Source organism: Ciona robusta, chromosome 10 (assembly GCF_009617815.1).
Source record: "Ciona robusta chromosome 10, ASM961781v2".
In the NCBI taxonomy this organism is placed as follows: domain Eukaryota; kingdom Metazoa; phylum Chordata; class Ascidiacea; order Phlebobranchia; family Cionidae; genus Ciona; species Ciona robusta.
In genome coordinates, this window is record NC_143244.1 from 1,217,888 (window position 1) to 1,233,506 (window position 15,619).

At 34.4% G+C, this 15,619-nt stretch overlaps 5 protein-coding genes across 5 annotated transcripts; 1 reads left to right on the forward strand and 4 right to left on the reverse strand.

Moving 5' to 3' along the window:
- Positions 1-14: 14 nt before the first annotated feature.
- Positions 15-1,351, reverse strand: LOC149729338 (dolichyl-phosphate beta-glucosyltransferase-like). The gene has a single exon (XM_089885970.1). It carries the CDS (start codon positions 1,247-1,249, stop codon positions 380-382), a length of 870 nt encoding a protein of 289 aa, XP_089742096.1. The 5' UTR covers positions 1,250-1,351; the 3' UTR covers positions 15-379.
- An 832-nt stretch (positions 1,352-2,183) lies between these two features.
- Positions 2,184-3,101, forward strand: LOC149729339 (uncharacterized). Its single transcript, XM_089885975.1, has 3 exons — positions 2,184-2,655; positions 2,785-2,838; positions 2,909-3,101. Exons 1-3 carry the CDS (start codon positions 2,445-2,447, stop codon positions 2,974-2,976), a joined length of 333 nt encoding a protein of 110 aa, XP_089742101.1. The 5' UTR covers positions 2,184-2,444; the 3' UTR covers positions 2,977-3,101.
- Positions 3,102-3,297: 196 nt separating this feature from the next.
- On the reverse strand, positions 3,298-8,127 carry LOC149729340 (kelch domain-containing protein 2-like). Its single transcript, XM_089885962.1, has 12 exons — positions 7,956-8,127; positions 7,496-7,566; positions 7,175-7,292; positions 6,756-6,859; positions 6,291-6,372; positions 5,749-5,829; positions 5,476-5,556; positions 5,170-5,228; positions 4,697-4,809; positions 4,077-4,234; positions 3,802-3,854; positions 3,298-3,543 (listed from the first exon to the last, which is right to left on the reverse strand). The coding sequence occupies exons 1-12, from the start codon at positions 8,040-8,042 to the stop codon at positions 3,435-3,437; spliced, it is 1,116 nt and encodes a 371-aa protein (XP_089742088.1). The 5' UTR covers positions 8,043-8,127; the 3' UTR covers positions 3,298-3,434.
- LOC149729341 (sn-1-specific diacylglycerol lipase ABHD11-like) lies at positions 8,125-12,144 on the reverse strand. The gene is made up of 7 exons (XM_089885967.1): positions 11,694-12,144; positions 11,357-11,507; positions 10,788-10,961; positions 10,281-10,356; positions 9,875-9,984; positions 9,389-9,579; positions 8,125-9,089 (listed from the first exon to the last, which is right to left on the reverse strand). The coding sequence occupies exons 1-7, from the start codon at positions 11,783-11,785 to the stop codon at positions 8,936-8,938; spliced, it is 948 nt and encodes a 315-aa protein (XP_089742093.1). The 5' UTR covers positions 11,786-12,144; the 3' UTR covers positions 8,125-8,935.
- A 154-nt stretch (positions 12,145-12,298) lies between these two features.
- Positions 12,299-15,428, reverse strand: LOC149729342 (eukaryotic translation initiation factor 3 subunit C-like). Its single transcript, XM_089885942.1, has one exon. The coding sequence runs from the start codon at positions 15,340-15,342 to the stop codon at positions 12,604-12,606; it is 2,739 nt and encodes a 912-aa protein (XP_089742068.1). The 5' UTR covers positions 15,343-15,428; the 3' UTR covers positions 12,299-12,603.
- Positions 15,429-15,619: the final 191 nt, after the last annotated feature.

Genomic DNA, 15,619 nt, shown 5'->3' on the forward strand with positions numbered 1-15,619 from the left:
AAATTATTTCAAAAAAAAAAAATGTTTTGATGATAGGCCTTATGCCTTATTGAAGAAATTCCACACAGCATTTTCTAAACATTTGTCGAGTCAATTACAGTTTCATGCACAACCACATTCTTATTTGTCAAATAAAGTTCTTTGTGAACTCATATTACAGCATGCTGTTTTATGGCTAGATTACTAAAAAAAAGCTGGGAAAAATACATGTGTAAAAGCAGCTAAAGTAGTAAAGTGGGGCTAAAAATTATCTCTTAATATTGAAAAACTCATGCAAAGGATTTTTCCACTGCCATAATTTCTGCTTAGAAAGTCAAAAGAGAAAGCACTTATAGTTGAATTACATCTGAAAATAAATCTCAAAGCAGTGAAGTAAATTTTAGTCAATGTTTTTTTTAATAACCCATAACCCAAGTTGATATTGTAGCCATAGCAATACAATGTCCTTTCCCATCTGTAACCCACTAAACAGGGGGTCAACTTTTGAGCCGTCTATCTCTGTCCATGTAACTGCCACCTCTGCTATCGGTATGTTCAACTCCTCAGCTACATACAATAACTCGACATCAAACGCCCATCTTTCTACATGAAGGTTATGAAACAATATACGGGCAGCGTTTCGTGTGAAGAGTTTAAACCCGCACTGTGAGTCTTTAACACTGCGTGCACACAACAACCAAACGATAAGGTGAAAGCATTTCATTAAAAAAGTGCGAAAAACTGATCTTGAAGCAATTGAGTTTTTCTCCAAATGTGCGCGAGATCCAACAGTTAATGCCCGTCCATGTGGTTTAGTGTCTATATCATTTAATTTTGTTTCAACTTTCTCAATGTCCGAGAACTTTGTGGCACCATCTGCGTCTGCGAAAAGCAAATGCTCGCCTCGTGCGCTCATCATACCAAGTCTAACAGCTCCTCCCTTCCCTCTGTTCTTCTCCAGAGTCAAAACCCGGATTTTATCCGAACCATATTTTTCCACAAAACTCTGACCAACTTTTGTGGTTGAATCTTTACTTCCATCATCCACGATAATAATCTCATATTTATAGTTCGACGATTTCTCACATTTCGCCTCCAGGAAGAGAATCGCTTCCTCCATCATCAAAGGAAGTCGTTTCTCCTCATTATAAGAAGGAACAATCACTGATAAATCCACGCTTTCTTCATCCATTAAACTCGGGAATCTCTCTTTCTCCCCGTTGCTGTTTTCAAAGTATTTTTCGCTTTCATATCTCAAATAAGTCGCCATTGTTGATGGCAAAGTGTTAGCACAGCAGTCACAGTATTTGTATATATATATCAAAAGCTTACGTTGACTGCTGTATAAGCAAGTAACAAGTATGGTGGATTAACAAAAATTAATATTACAGTTAAAGGAAGTGTACCAAAAATGTAAAGTGTGTAACTGTCACATAAAACACACTGTACACCTTAACACCTGCGGTTTGTACTCGTTCCCGTAATGAATTTAGGCTGATACTTAACAATAACTGACACACAGTAACATGACAAACAATATACAGTCTATCATTTAATAATATTCCATTACTCTGTATCAGTACAAGAAATAAACACATATTTACTTTAAATTTTGTTGTCGCATGATAAGTTTCACAATATGTTAACTGAAAAACAAATTCATTTCTATAAGTTCTCTGTTAAGTAGACATGACAGCCATATGTTTCGGTAGATAATATAAATTAAAATTTGTTATACCTAAAATAAAATATAAAATACAGATATAGCAATGCAAGTAAACAAATGCCTGAACGGTTATTTTACTTTTAAATTTATATTTTGTAATTTTATATTAAACTAAGGGGCCATATTCCCTCCGGTTTTCTCAACTAGATCAAAAAACACTTTGACTTTATAAAGATGCTAACGCGACACGTCACGCAGTTTTATTTCGTCCCCAGTTCGTGTTTAAAAGTAGAATATTAAATATTTAACTAATTTATGAGAGAAGCTGTTAAATTATATATGCTTGTGACACTTATAATTTGTCTCGTGCATTACCCACAAGAAATAAAAAACACATGGTCATCGAATATTAAAATACGTGTCCATTTTTATGCGAGAGAATAATAAACGAGAGAATTCAAGAAAAAGTTTCTAAAATTTGATTCGCATGATGGACGAAGGTCATTCGGTTTTCTTCCGCAGTTGGTAGTTAAGACACGGAAATATTTTTCCGCCGGGAATTAGTTGATTTTTAGGAATATTAAACGAACAATCAATGTCAAAAACTTGTTAAGAGTGACTGCGTAAAGATTGGGTTTCATTTTTATCTGTTTTTACGGATTTAGCCTAATTTTAAATCATTTTTCCGAACTGTAAAATTTTCAAAAATTCATTAAGTTTAAAAAAGAAACGCAAACTTAAAACCAATTGCAATTAAACTTAATGCTTTTTTAAAAGGGAATCTCAGTTTTTTTGAAATATGGGTAAACATTCAAAATATTCGCATGGCTATCCAACCCAGTGGAGTCACTGGATGTACCCACCAAAGAATGTTTCAACGATGCAATATATCGCAACTGCTTTGAAAGGGCAATGGAAGGCATACCAAGGAACTTACCGAGCGAATTGGCAAATTTTACCTGTGACCGCCTTTGTTTTATGGGGAGCATGGAAAATTAGCGTTGCAGGAGGTAAAATGACTTTCTAAATTTATTTTGTAAAAGTGTAATGTTTGAAACTGATATTTTGATTTTGACTCGATCTGTAAAAAATATTTTACTAAACAATAACTTGACCATTTGAATATTTTGCTTTTTCAGCGGATTCACCGTTCTCTGTCAGCATTCGATCAGAAAAAGGAAATTGGTTGTATGGTGAGATTATCAACATTATTAAATTATCAATGCAACAAATGTTAACATAAATTAACTTGATTTATCACAGGCCCACCTGATCCAAGAGCAGTCCATCATAGACACGAGGAACATATTTTGACGGCACCGGACAAATAAACTTCACGCAACGTTTTAAAATTAAAAGTTCTGTTCTCATTATTGGCTCTATTTATATACTTTGGTTTTGAAAATTTTGTCAAAATTTGTTCATTTGTTGCGAAATAAACCAATTATCTGAACAAGGGTGACTATACTGAGATGTCGTTAAAATATTTAAATGTTTTGCCCATGCAATTGGTAAAAAAATTGTCCTCGAACTGTGTATTGCCCTTGGCAGGTAGAATGTTTAAATGATAATTAAAGATATTGTGTGATGTTGACATGTTTTATATTTGCATGCCATGAAAAATCTTCTAATTAATTCAAACCACAATAATATTAAAAACCAAAACCTTTATTTGCGAACAGAACAAACAACAAATATTAATAACGAAAAAGTTTTGTGTATATAAACACAACAAAATGCAGAAGGTAAGATGTAAAAACAAAGTTTATAAGATAAAGTTGGTAGCAAGTTATCCACCCTCCCCTGCCATTTTCGATACTAGTTCATACAAAGACTTTGGAAGAACATCTTTTTTGAGCAATTTCTTTCCATGCAGAGTCACTACTTCAAGGCAAATCCTATTTAAGGTATATAAATGATTGGTCTTTGCACAGTGTGTAAAAAGCAGAAAATATATAAAACAAGAAAGATTATGAAGTGAAAATGAGAAGTTGGACAGATTTGGACAGGACAAATAAATGACTATTCAGCTGCTTTTGCTACATGCTAATTTAAACGGAGTCCTAGAAGGCAATTTATATACATCTCATATTCTCATACTAATAACCAAGTATCTAATATTACACAATGACTAATTATAGTTTGCTTAATCTTACCTTAGTAATGGTTTAGGTTGCAGATTGAAAAATATAAGATCATTACAGTGTTCCTGTAACAGGAAGTTAAGTTAGACAAAATTAATTAAATTGTGGATTGTCAGTGAAATCCTTTACAAAATAACTTGAATGAATGTAACTTAAAATGATTTTGAGGGCTGACAATTTAGACAAACAATAACTAGTGGGTTGGAGCATTTGCTGAAAAGTGTGTGGTCCACGAGCCTTGAACCCATACCCTCTAGGTAAAAGGCAGCCCACTAACTACTGTTTACCTGATTATCGGCAAATATATTACTCTGACATCCTCCAAACACCACCACCTGACCATGATATGCACCAGTGCACGCAGTGTGCCATAACCGAGGATAAGAGTTTGGTTTGTTCAACTTTATCCACTCATTATTGTGTAAACAATATAACCATTCATCACCTAGTAGTGTTTATAATTTTATAATTATTATATTCAAAAATATTTTTACAAATATATTATATAATGTAAATGGGTAAAAAACTATTGTTCGAATATAGTACTGTTGGGTAAGATGTAAAACGTAGCAAATATTATCCCATATTTCTAACCATGTTTTAACAATTACCAACGCTCCTTGAGATGTGAGGATATGATTTAATATTTTGTAGATATTCTTTGTTTACCACCAAATGAAACGATAAAAAAGAATAAAAACATAAACCATCTTATCCCAACCTACTATATTAATAAGAATAACTTTAATTTTTTTATTACACTATTGAAGTTGGAAATAATACAAATAGGAATTTTTATTCGAAACTAGGAGTTAACCAAACCAACAATAAGCACACAAGACCAAACTCAACGTTGTAAAATAATATTTTATTAAAATAAAACTAAGAATTATGAATGTTTACATACAAAGAACATTTTGTTGAGTGTCCAGCCCCCCGAAGAGAAATAATGTTTTCCTATTTATTGCAATGCACGAATGCCAGGACCTTCCTATTGGTTGATATGGACTGAGTGGTGTTCTGGAATAGATTGTGGATTTTTATTACAGTTCTAAGGCATTACGTTGCTGTTTAAAAGGTACCTAAAAACTATTTTTTTATATAGTACTGTGGTAAAAAATGGAATATCATAACCCCTAAATCTCACATTTCCCTTTTTTATATTTTTTACCAATTTACAAAGCTCATGTAAAAGTCGCAGGGCTCTGGTTATATAATTCGTTAATATTTTTTGGTTACTACTAATTGGGACGAGAAAATAAAATGAAAACTTTTCCTACCTTCCCCCACCCTACTATATAGTAATGATTGGAAATTTTGCTACAAAGCATAAGTCCAAACTGATGGATATTTTACAAACCAACAACAACAATAACTCACAGTGCTGTCCATGTGAAAGTTTTAAGACAAAGTTGATGGAAATCATTCAACCTTTCATTCTAAGGAAGTTTAGTTCAACAAATTAAGTTTCTGTAAGTAAGGGTTGACACACACACAATGATACTGATATATATATAAGGTGTATACAGTAAATTATGCTTAGATACTATTATGGTTACAAAAAGTAAATGTAACTCGATTTATGTAGTGGGAAACAACAGTCGTTATAACACTGCTTACCTGATATCACAGTTAGTAAAATAAAGCTAATATCACAGTTAATAACTATAGAACTATAGCAGGTACCTTATGTCGTCCACCAAACAGAAAAGCTTTGTCCTCAACAGAAGTCATCGTGTGGGCGGCTCTTGGACAAGGTACATCGCCCTAATAAGGTATATGTTTATAACATGATATATTTTATTTGTGATGTTATCATAACCTAACTGTCAAATAGCCAAATGGGAAACTTATAAATGCTAACAAAATGGAGAATTTATTAATTTTTCACTTTGTGACTCACATAGCCTCACCAGACAGGATAAAACAAGTTACATATATTCATTCAAAAACATTTACTTTGTTAGGCAGAGTGATCCATGCGTTAGTGTTGATATCGTAAGCAAACAAGTGGTTGTTCCATCCACGGTAGTTTCTCCACTGTGAGGAAAGGATGGAATTAAACACAGAGTATTTTAAACAGTGTAAACGCAATACTGTGCATAGACTTGGGGTAGCAGAATGGAATTTTCTAGATTGCCAAAATCAAAACATATAGGTCAACCTTGTTTCACAGGAATATGTGTCAAACTATCTCTGCTACCAGCATAATTATAAAAGTTTGGCGTCTTTGACTTTGGGATGGTTTAAGCACGAGGTGTATGAAACAAAACACCCATGTTATAACGAAAGTCATTGCTTGACTACGAGAGGATAAAAAAGTTACATGCTTTCAATTTAAAATTCGGTTGGTGCAGTTTTTTGTCTATGTGAAGTAGTTTTTGTTTGAAACTTTTATAAAAGGATAAATTTCTGACTAAATAATGTATTTATTTTTTACTGCATTGGCCCCGTTGTTGTAGATTTTCGAAAACATTTAATGACTTGAAGATATTACTTACCACAGATGTATCAGCAATATATTCCCCATTCCGTATTTCATGTTGTTTAGGACTTGGGCCATATCCACCAAAGTAAATGATCCTGTGACATGGAAGCAACCAATGTAAGTTATTTTATTTACTTATTAAGTTGCAATACTAGTGTTCCAACCACACAGTGACTTTATAGCTAACTCAACCTCTAATTTATAATACATACAGAACAGTGGGGTAAGATGGGACGCCTTTAGCTCAAACGTGTTTTAAACAATTAATAACAGTCTATGAGAGTCATGAGGATACAGTCTTATAATTTCTTTAAATGGTATTTGTTTACTACTAAATGGGATGAAAAGTGTTTCTATCTTCCCCAACCTACTATATATACCTATATGTTTCATATTAGACATTGTAATAAGTGTCAAAAATGCTGTCAAGTATAATACATGGAATATGTTGCAGGGATGTAAAGAAGAAATAATTCACCTGTCATAATAAACGCAGCAACTCAGTTTGTTTCTACTACTTGGGGGAACACCAGTTGGTTGTAAAGACTTCCATTCCATTTTGCGCAAATCCAAAACATTAACCTAAAACAAAGTATGGTTTAAATGAATGGAACTTATGTTTCCTCACTTGGTAGGGCAACAACAGTCATTATAACACGGTTGTTCTGATTTATACACCTTGTGCCTGTTTACAAGTTAAAATATTTTTGGGGATTTTTAATTTTTTCATAATTGACAATTTTTGGTTGAAGCAATTGCTGTGTTTTACTCATGAACACATATGCCCACAATGGTACCAGCATCAAGTAGTGAACCTGTATCCTCTCGGGTAGAAGCAGGCTAACCACTGTGCCCGATCAAGAGAATGTAAAATAACAATATCCTTATAAGACTAACATCGTTTTGATCATCAGGAAACACGCATCCAGCAAAAACAATCATCTTTCCATTGATACAAGACGCACAACTGCCAAGTCTTTCCCTAGGTTTGTAGTTTCCTGTAGTTTGCTTTGACCTGTGTTTAAAGTTGGTAGATTAACATATTAATATTCATTTAAACATAGGAATATAAAATAGGAAAAATAGTTTTTAACTAAAGGTATAGGCTTCTCCTAGATTTACAATAATTTACAGCAAAGAGATTACCACCATTAAGTTTATAATTATTTTGTTTAGACAAACTTTGGTATTTTATAGAAGGAAAAACATCATATTTACCATTTATTTCGATTCAAATCATATTTCCATGTGATTGATGAAAATTGCCTTCTTTCAATCAAATCATCCGACTACAAACAAAATCAACAATTAAGTTGTTTTACATTCAGCTAAATAAATAAATAAAGAAGGATTTAGGTTTTTTAAAAAACAAATCGTTCACTTGTAGAAGAACATAAATGGTAAGTTGTAAGCAAGCACAAAGTGTATGAAATAGGACATGCTATAACTTTTATAGTTACTCCACCACACAAGAATAAATAATATTCATTCTTAAATAACATGGGGACCTTGTTGAACAAAGTGCTAACGATGTATACTTTGGCTCTATTGTTTGTATACAGACATAACAACAAGAAAAAGCCATTCTTAAAACTGGTGTAAAATATGATGTCACTTCTGTTTTAAAAGTTTAAAACTCAATATTATGCCCATGTCAAGTAATAAACAAACAACATACTTCATTATAACCTCCCCATATGTACATATTGTTGTTCCAAAGCACAGCTACATGACCGCTTCTTTTCACTGGCTTGATGTCATCCATTTTAATGCATGTCAATCAAAGTAAATAGCCTTCATAGCCAAGCATGTCAATAAATAATTTCATTATATGGAATAACTTAAACTCTGAAACAAGTTTAAATTATATAAGCACACATATATATGCTAATAGTTAATAAAAAAATCTAGACAAAAACATTTAATATTATAGACTGACAATTTAATAACAGGACATGGATAAAGATAGTGTTTTTTAAAACTAAGTTAAAAATCTGGAATTAGTTTAAATTACATAAACACACATGTATGTCTATAGTTAAACATTCAATTATACAGCTTGCAAGTTTAATACTCGTAAATAAAGTAAAGCTTGTACCAGGGTATATGTTAATGGTTATAAGTCAAATAGTTTGTAAGAATAAACCATTAGATAAATATGTTGCCTGCAGAATAAACAACGGAAATAAATGAATAAAGCCTTGAATATGATTGAAAAACAACGCAATACACAACATGCAACTTATCAAACTAATATCAGGTAGCACACGTTGTGCAATTTCAATGAAGAAATGGACTAGGTGGAAATAACAAGCAATATATCTGAATCACAGTGAGAATACTGCATGCATAATGCTAACATAAAGCATGGAATATTACTTAGGTTGGGTATAACAACTTTTATAGAGATGAAGCAAATTATAAAATGGATAACTCCAGGGTATCGCATACCATTTAATGGAAACGTATTTATAATATATAGGTGTTGTTGTTAAGCCTTACACATCATTTTGGGTAAGTTATACCTATGTGGAAAGTTATGGGAGAATATACTGGATTGTAATATTTTACTGAGAACACATATTTGGTAACATTTCCTTTGTCAGTAGGAAATAAAAACCTCGGAATTATTTCACCAGCTAACAATATTTAAAATATTTAGAACAAATTAATTTCTTCTGGTCCTAAAAATGAGGTAACTGCGGATAGAAACTCCTTTGGTTTTTCGCTGTGCACCCAATGTCCACTGTCAGGTATGTGGGTTATGTTACAGTTGGGAAATAATCTTCTTATATTGGGGTAATCTTCATATCTACAAATATGCGATCATGAAAAGTTATCTTCGCTTAGTGTGGCAATGATAGTAGTTATAAAATAGGTGTTTTTTTACAGTTAGTGCCCACTTATGAGTTACTACATATTTAGCTTTGTATCTGATTAGTTTTAGAATTTTTTGAAAATAGTTAACAATTTAGAGAAATTTTTACAGGCCGCCTGGTTGGGGCAAATACCAATACACATACACCCACATTGGTGGCAATTACGAGCTTTAAACCTGTGTTCTCTGGTCCAAAGCTGAGAACATAAAGCTAGAATTTGTATTAAAATCACCTTATATAATTGGATAGCCCTCCTCCAAGAAACAAAGTTTTTCCGTCAAATGTTTTGGTGTTGTTTTTATCAAAAATCTGGTGTGTGCATTGCAGATGTCGTTGTATTGCATCAAGGTTGACTCGCCATTTGTAATTGGAAGGTGAAGATTCTTCTACGTTGGTGAGAATGAACTGACGTACTGACAGATTCTATGGTAAGCATACAAAGTTACTTTGTTATATTTATATGCAAACAGTTAGTTTGTATTAAAAATAGTCTGATTTTGAAAATTAGTGTTTTATTAAAAATGTGGTCCTAAATACTTTACTTTTTAAATTCAAAATAGAAAACATTTTTAAAGAAGTCAAGTAACTTTTAAAAGTTTTACATAATACATATATAACTAACTCATGATTATTGACTCTAAATGGTTAAATAGAATATTTACTTTAAAACACAAAATGTAGCTACTCGACATTTGATGGAATTGTTTAAAAAACTCACAGGAACGGCATTAGTAAGTTGTTCGTCTGCAGTATTACGCGCACGTGACAAAGTATTGGCAGAATCCCAGTTCACATTCTGCATTGCTTCAACATACGATAAGATTGAACCTGTAAAGAAAAAGTATTTTGAACACCTACAAATGCTTACAACAGCAGAAGTTTATACAAATGGAGAAAGTACTGATCTAGAAGTAGTATCTCTACAGAAGGGATTCCCAATGCCACTGGGCAACATTTTAGAAACTTTGCCCTGGTGTATTAAGGTGTATAACTCATTCCAGTACAGATAATTTGACACACAATACTTATAGTGTGAAAAGCAAACAATACTGCAAGACAAAAGAAGATAAAAGCCACTGGGTGTGTGGGAGGTTGAATTCCTATTTAATAATTCACAAAGATACCTCTTTCAGTGAAGTTTGAGCCATTTATTGCACCAGGAGATGAATCAACAGATATAAGTTTTTCAATTCTGTTTGGCTAATGAAATAATTTGGTTAGGTGATCAAATGAAGTTTAAGAAGAGTCAAAAATGTACAGTGCTGCAAATACAGCCTTTGAAATCATTTTGTAAACTTTTACATAAAGACACGCCACAAAACATGTTTACATCATATATACCTAGTTATAATTGCACCATGGTGGCGTACCTTGCTATACATATATGCTACCAATTGGATTAACAATGTGAGCCTGCAAATCAGTTCCACATACAAGTGCTAACAATGGTGGCAGGGTAAACAAGCGTACCCTACAATTTTGTTTGCTACATTATTTAGCAATTGAATAACATAGAATTGTTAAATAGAAATGCATTTGTAACCATAGCCTCTTTTAGGAATTCTTGAAAGTTTAACACCTATGATGTCTATATAAAGAATAACTGTCCTTAATAAAACTATCCAACCTACATATGAAAGTGCTGTATACAACGCAGTGCGTCCACCCATGCTATGCCCGATGAAGACACATTTCTCAACTTTCAATTCATCCAATAAATTGATCGCATCTTTACTCAAATCCTCAAGTCCCATGATGTCACTATGGAAGCTTTTGCCATGGTTACGAGCATCGTATGTTATGATCTGCAACATGAATAGTGCAAAGGTTATATATTTAATATTTATATGGAGCGTAACTTGTTTATCTTTAGGTGACGGCGAAACAACAATTGTTACAAAACGTGTGTATTGTTCCATGCCCGCATACAAGTTATGTAACTTTGTGGGTGATTATTTGGGGAAATTTCTGCATATGTTTGTTGTTGTAATGTATGGTAGACAAATAAGACAAAACGTAATGAAATTACTGAGTTCGAGCAATTAACTTTGTGGCTGATTATTTGAGGGGATTTCTACATATGTTTGTTGTTGTAATGTATGAACCATAATGAAATTATTGAGTTAGAGCAATTGCTACTAATTTATAAGTATCTTGTCCAGGGACACACACCTGTGACAGTAAAACATATTTTACTTACAGATCTTTGCGTCTCCTTTGCCAATTTCTTTGCAAGAATATTAAAATTTCTTCTGTTTCCCAACACCCCATGAGCCAATAATATGGGAGCTTCGTTTGAGGTGCCTTCCAGCAATTCGTGTGAAACAATGTTTGGGTTTGAAGCAGTTGAACTAATGGGAAGATAAGATTTCTGATAGGTTATGTTTGTATTTATGTTTTCTGGGTGTTTTGTATAATATAGGCATTTTAAGAATTAGTTATAATCACAAATCAACCGTTTTACTTTACATCATTTATGTTACACTCGGTAAGACAAAATATTGCTTTAGTTCACATAAGACAATTAATTAATGTACCTGAATCGAGATGTAAAAACCGCTGATGCTGGTTTGATATGTCTTCCTTGACCTCTAAGGTGTTTCAACATACTTACACACTTAAGTTGCATTTTGCTAAACGGCTGCCACACTTCAAATCCCAACGAAACGTAACAACGAAGTAATAGAGTATTTTGATTTTATTTGATGCAAAAGGGGGTGTTTCCAAAAACCCCCGTTAATGATACACCTTTAAAATAAAGATATGGGAGGTAAGACACAACGAGTTTAATATTAGAACTGTAAGGTATCTATGTTAGACCACCGTATTCTATGGTTTAATTTAGGTTTTAAAATGACAAGTTGACAAAAATTCTATACCAGACTATAAGATCGTAAGTTATCATGTTTCCTTAGCAATGAGATATGATAGGGTGGGGGAAAATGGGACAGTTTTTTATTCTACACCTGGCAAATGGTATTAAACAAAGAATTATGAAACTGTATGCCCACGACTCCCATACACCGTTGTTAATGGTTTTAAATCCGTCTTTTTCGACCTTACTATATATTATATATCTTACTTTTCTATCCAAAAGTGAATATGTAAGTATCTTACTGCAGAAAATTATCATTTCCAAAAATCTTGCAACTTAACCGCTCTTGTATTTTACATTCCATTCATATTCAGTAATTCAAAACCACATTTCCAACATTGTTTACTCTTAATGTTAATTAGCACACACACATTTTCCCTAAAATTACATAAAAAGCAACCCAGTACGCAAGCAGCATTGGTCATTGACATTCATAAATTGTACATAATGTGAAAATACAACGAGCAAAACTCCTAATAGGTCACACACCGCAGAAGTGGCACAATTGTTTTAGCACTTAGAACTTTTCAATATATCCCGAAAAAAAAACACATTTAAATTGTGATAGCATTTTACTGGGCAAACGAAACATTGTAATTTTTCTTATTTTGATATCCAGATCTTCCAGATTGGTAATTAGAAGATTTGTTGCTGTAACCACCGCGTTTGCCTTGGTAACCACCTCTGTTGCCTTGGTAACCTGATCTGTTCCCTTGGTAGCCACCACGGTTGTTTTGGTAGTTGCCATCTTGCCGATAGTTTTGGAATCCACCACCTCCAGCTTTAGCTTCGAGAATTCGCTCATTAATATCAACCAGGGTTGTAACTTTTTCGGACAACTGCATTGCCATGTTTTGGAGACGTGTCGGCTCCGTACGATGTAACACCAAACTAGAGGATGGCTCATCCCATGAAGCAGCTAATTCCTCATTGATAATTAATTTACTGATGATTCTGTGGCAAGTGGTCTTGCCCAGCTTGAACATAGAAGAAAGCCAATCCAAACTTACATTATCGTAGAACTGGCTGTAGGTGAACAAGTAGGTAGATAAGGATTCTTCTTTTATTTTTGTTTCAAGCATGGTTCTAACTTCAACGCTTTTTGAAAACAGGTTCCACACTTTGTTGTTCATTTTCTCATTAATAATGAAACCGAGGCATTCCTCATAATCACCCATCTTCAAGGCTTTTGCGGCTGCTACAACATGCTCCCTCATGTTATCTGGTGGCCCAAGCAAAGATTGCCGTTCACTGACTCGAAGTTGGTGGTGAAACTGCTTGGAAATCATTCTTCTTCTTGCATCAAACTCGTGTGCAGCAACATATGGTATCTCAAGCAGCATTGCAGACACCAGGTATACACACTCCAGCAATTCCAGGTTAATATGCATGTGAAAGGGAATTTGCCGACGCTTTTCCACCTTTTCTTGCTCTGGTGAGATTCTCTCTCCTTGCCTTTGCAAAAGCAGGCCTTGTGCAAGTAATTCTTTTGCTCTTCCAGTAGATTGTATGTCAACTAGAGCGTTGTGAGCCTCTCGCATCAAACCTTGCCTGAACGCACAAAGGCCTAGCTGAACCATTGTGCGATTGTAAGCAATTTGTGTTGGAACATCTGAGTAGTTGATGGTTTCTTGTAGATGAGACATGAGCATCAAATCCCTTGCTTCATACCAGCGATCATGTAGTGAGTGATGGTAGATATGATGTAGAATGGCTCTTGTGCGAATTCTGTCAGATGAATCTTTTGTGTATATGTACTGACATAGCGTGCTCATTAACTGAGTTGAATCCAGGCTTTCTTCTGTTTCTGGTTCCTCATCAGAAGTTTTCTCTTCAGCAACCGCACCTTCTGCGGTGTTGCGATCATACTTGTAATACACGTATTCAATAAGCAGCAAATATGAGCTGCAGATATCCTGGGAGCTTCCAATCCTTTCCACATATCCCTTTAGCTTGTTGATCACACGTACAATGTGACTTTCTTCACGTAAATGCTTTACATAATCAGTTGAATGAGCATCTGCAGTTTGCAAGATCTTAATATACTCGCTATGTAGTTTCTCCACAAGAGTGACTGGACTTCCACAAAGTCTATAACCTGCTTCTTTGTCAGAAACATTCTCAGACTCCTGTGAAATATGTTCGGCCACCACGATGTCTGGATTTTCTTGTAGTAGATCCAATACTTCTTCCACATACTTTAACACCTCTGCCCATGGTTCAGATTTCATGCAGTCGAGTATTTTAGAATTATAATCAAACAAAGAAGCAATGATGTCAAATGTAAGGCGAACAGTTAAAGCAATTCCTAAATTATTTTCCTCAGCTATTTGCCGCAGTTGTTTCAACAAATCAAATTGATCTTTTCTAACAGTAGATCTCCGACCACGATTCAGGATGATTTCGTTCAACTTTTTCATAACCACAGGATGGGTGATCTCAGTTCCTTTCTCAAACAGAGCTGTGACTTTAGCGACTTTTCCACCTCCTTTAACCTCCTCCCAGTCATCATCGGTCTTCTTTTTACTCTTCGATTGCTGCACTCGCTCCTTTTTCTTTGACTTTTCATCATCTTTTCCGGCGGTCTTTTTTAGGAAATAATCAGCAGTGAGTTGCCTCGCTCCGATACCTCCCTCATCCGATTCATCTGAGGTTGAATCATCATCGAACCCCCAGTCAGAGTCATCACTATCGTCATCTTTATCCTGCAAAGGTTCGGGTTTCTCCAATTGCGCAACTTTTACAGGAGAACCAAGAAATGTTGGAGCATCATTTTCCTCCACGTGCTTCTCTGGAACATGCTCTTCTTCCTCATCAGGATGAAGTCTGTAATCCTCCACTTCCTTTTCAAAATCCCTCAGATATTTCCTCAGCTTCTGCCTCAAAGCTCCAAGACTCTTTGAATTCAACTTGCTCATCTTTTTCCTTCCCTCCTTATCCTGCCACAGCTCAGTGATGCAGTCTTCAGTCTCCACCAGGTTTTGAATATAAAACCTTGGAATTCCTTCCTTCAACACAACCGTCTTTGATTTGATATACAACTTGCAGAGATTGTCAAACTCGTCCATCAGCTTCGACATGTCTTTGATCTTCCTTGCGTTTCTCATCAGCTTAATGATGTTCTGTAGCTCCTCCCATCTCTTCTCCTTAGCACTCCTCACAACATGCTGGACCTCTTCTTCATCATCACTTAGAAGAAACTGTCGCTGGACTGTTGCTCTTGAAGACCTTGAAGGTGCTGGGGTCTCATCTTCCGAGGAGGATGAAACATCCGTATCACTGCTTGATTCAGCAGCAAAGAACTTTGACATACTTGTTTATGTTCAACAGAACTCAGCAAAGAATCTTATATTGGCTTGCAGTGCTGTGATTGGAAAAACAATTAATAAACAAAGTGAAATTATAATAGGTATAATAGGCCAAATATTAACAATATGGCTACCTAACATACTATGTTAACCATTCATTTTATTTGCCAGACATAGTTTTAGTTCACTCTACAAGACATTGTCTTATTCTTTCTGTTAGTATATGCAATACGCCGTAATATTTAAAGAACGTTTTGGGTAAAACTACTACAGCTAACGC

Bases quoted from the DNA above. Each gene is read 5' to 3' on its own strand.
- LOC149729339 (XM_089885975.1), top strand. From the start codon at position 2,445: ATGGGTAAACATTCAAAATATTCGCATGGCTATCCAACCCAGTGGAGT. The intron at 2,656-2,784 runs GTAAAATGACTT...TTGCTTTTTCAG, and splicing joins GAAAATTAGCGTTGCAGGAG to CGGATTCACCGTTCTCTGTC. The intron at 2,839-2,908 runs GTGAGATTATCA...GATTTATCACAG, and splicing joins AAAAGGAAATTGGTTGTATG to GCCCACCTGATCCAAGAGCA.
- LOC149729338 (XM_089885970.1), bottom strand. From the start codon at position 1,249: ATGGCGACTTATTTGAGATATGAAAGCGAAAAATACTTTGAAAACAGC.
- LOC149729340 (XM_089885962.1), bottom strand. From the start codon at position 8,042: ATGGATGACATCAAGCCAGTGAAAAGAAGCGGTCATGTAGCTGTGCTT. The intron at 5,830-6,290 runs GTAAGTAATATC...CTTTCCTCACAG, and splicing joins ATATTGCTGATACATCTGTG to TGGAGAAACTACCGTGGATG. The intron at 3,544-3,801 runs GTAAGATTAAGC...TACCTTAAATAG, and splicing joins CAACCTAAACCATTACTAAG to GATTTGCCTTGAAGTAGTGA.
- LOC149729341 (XM_089885967.1), bottom strand. From the start codon at position 11,785: ATGCAACTTAAGTGTGTAAGTATGTTGAAACACCTTAGAGGTCAAGGA. The intron at 11,508-11,693 runs GTACATTAATTA...TCTTCCCATTAG, and splicing joins GTTTTTACATCTCGATTCAG to TTCAACTGCTTCAAACCCAA. The intron at 9,580-9,874 runs GTGAGTTTTTTA...TGCTTACCATAG, and splicing joins AACTTACTAATGCCGTTCCT to AATCTGTCAGTACGTCAGTT.
- LOC149729342 (XM_089885942.1), bottom strand. From the start codon at position 15,342: ATGTCAAAGTTCTTTGCTGCTGAATCAAGCAGTGATACGGATGTTTCA.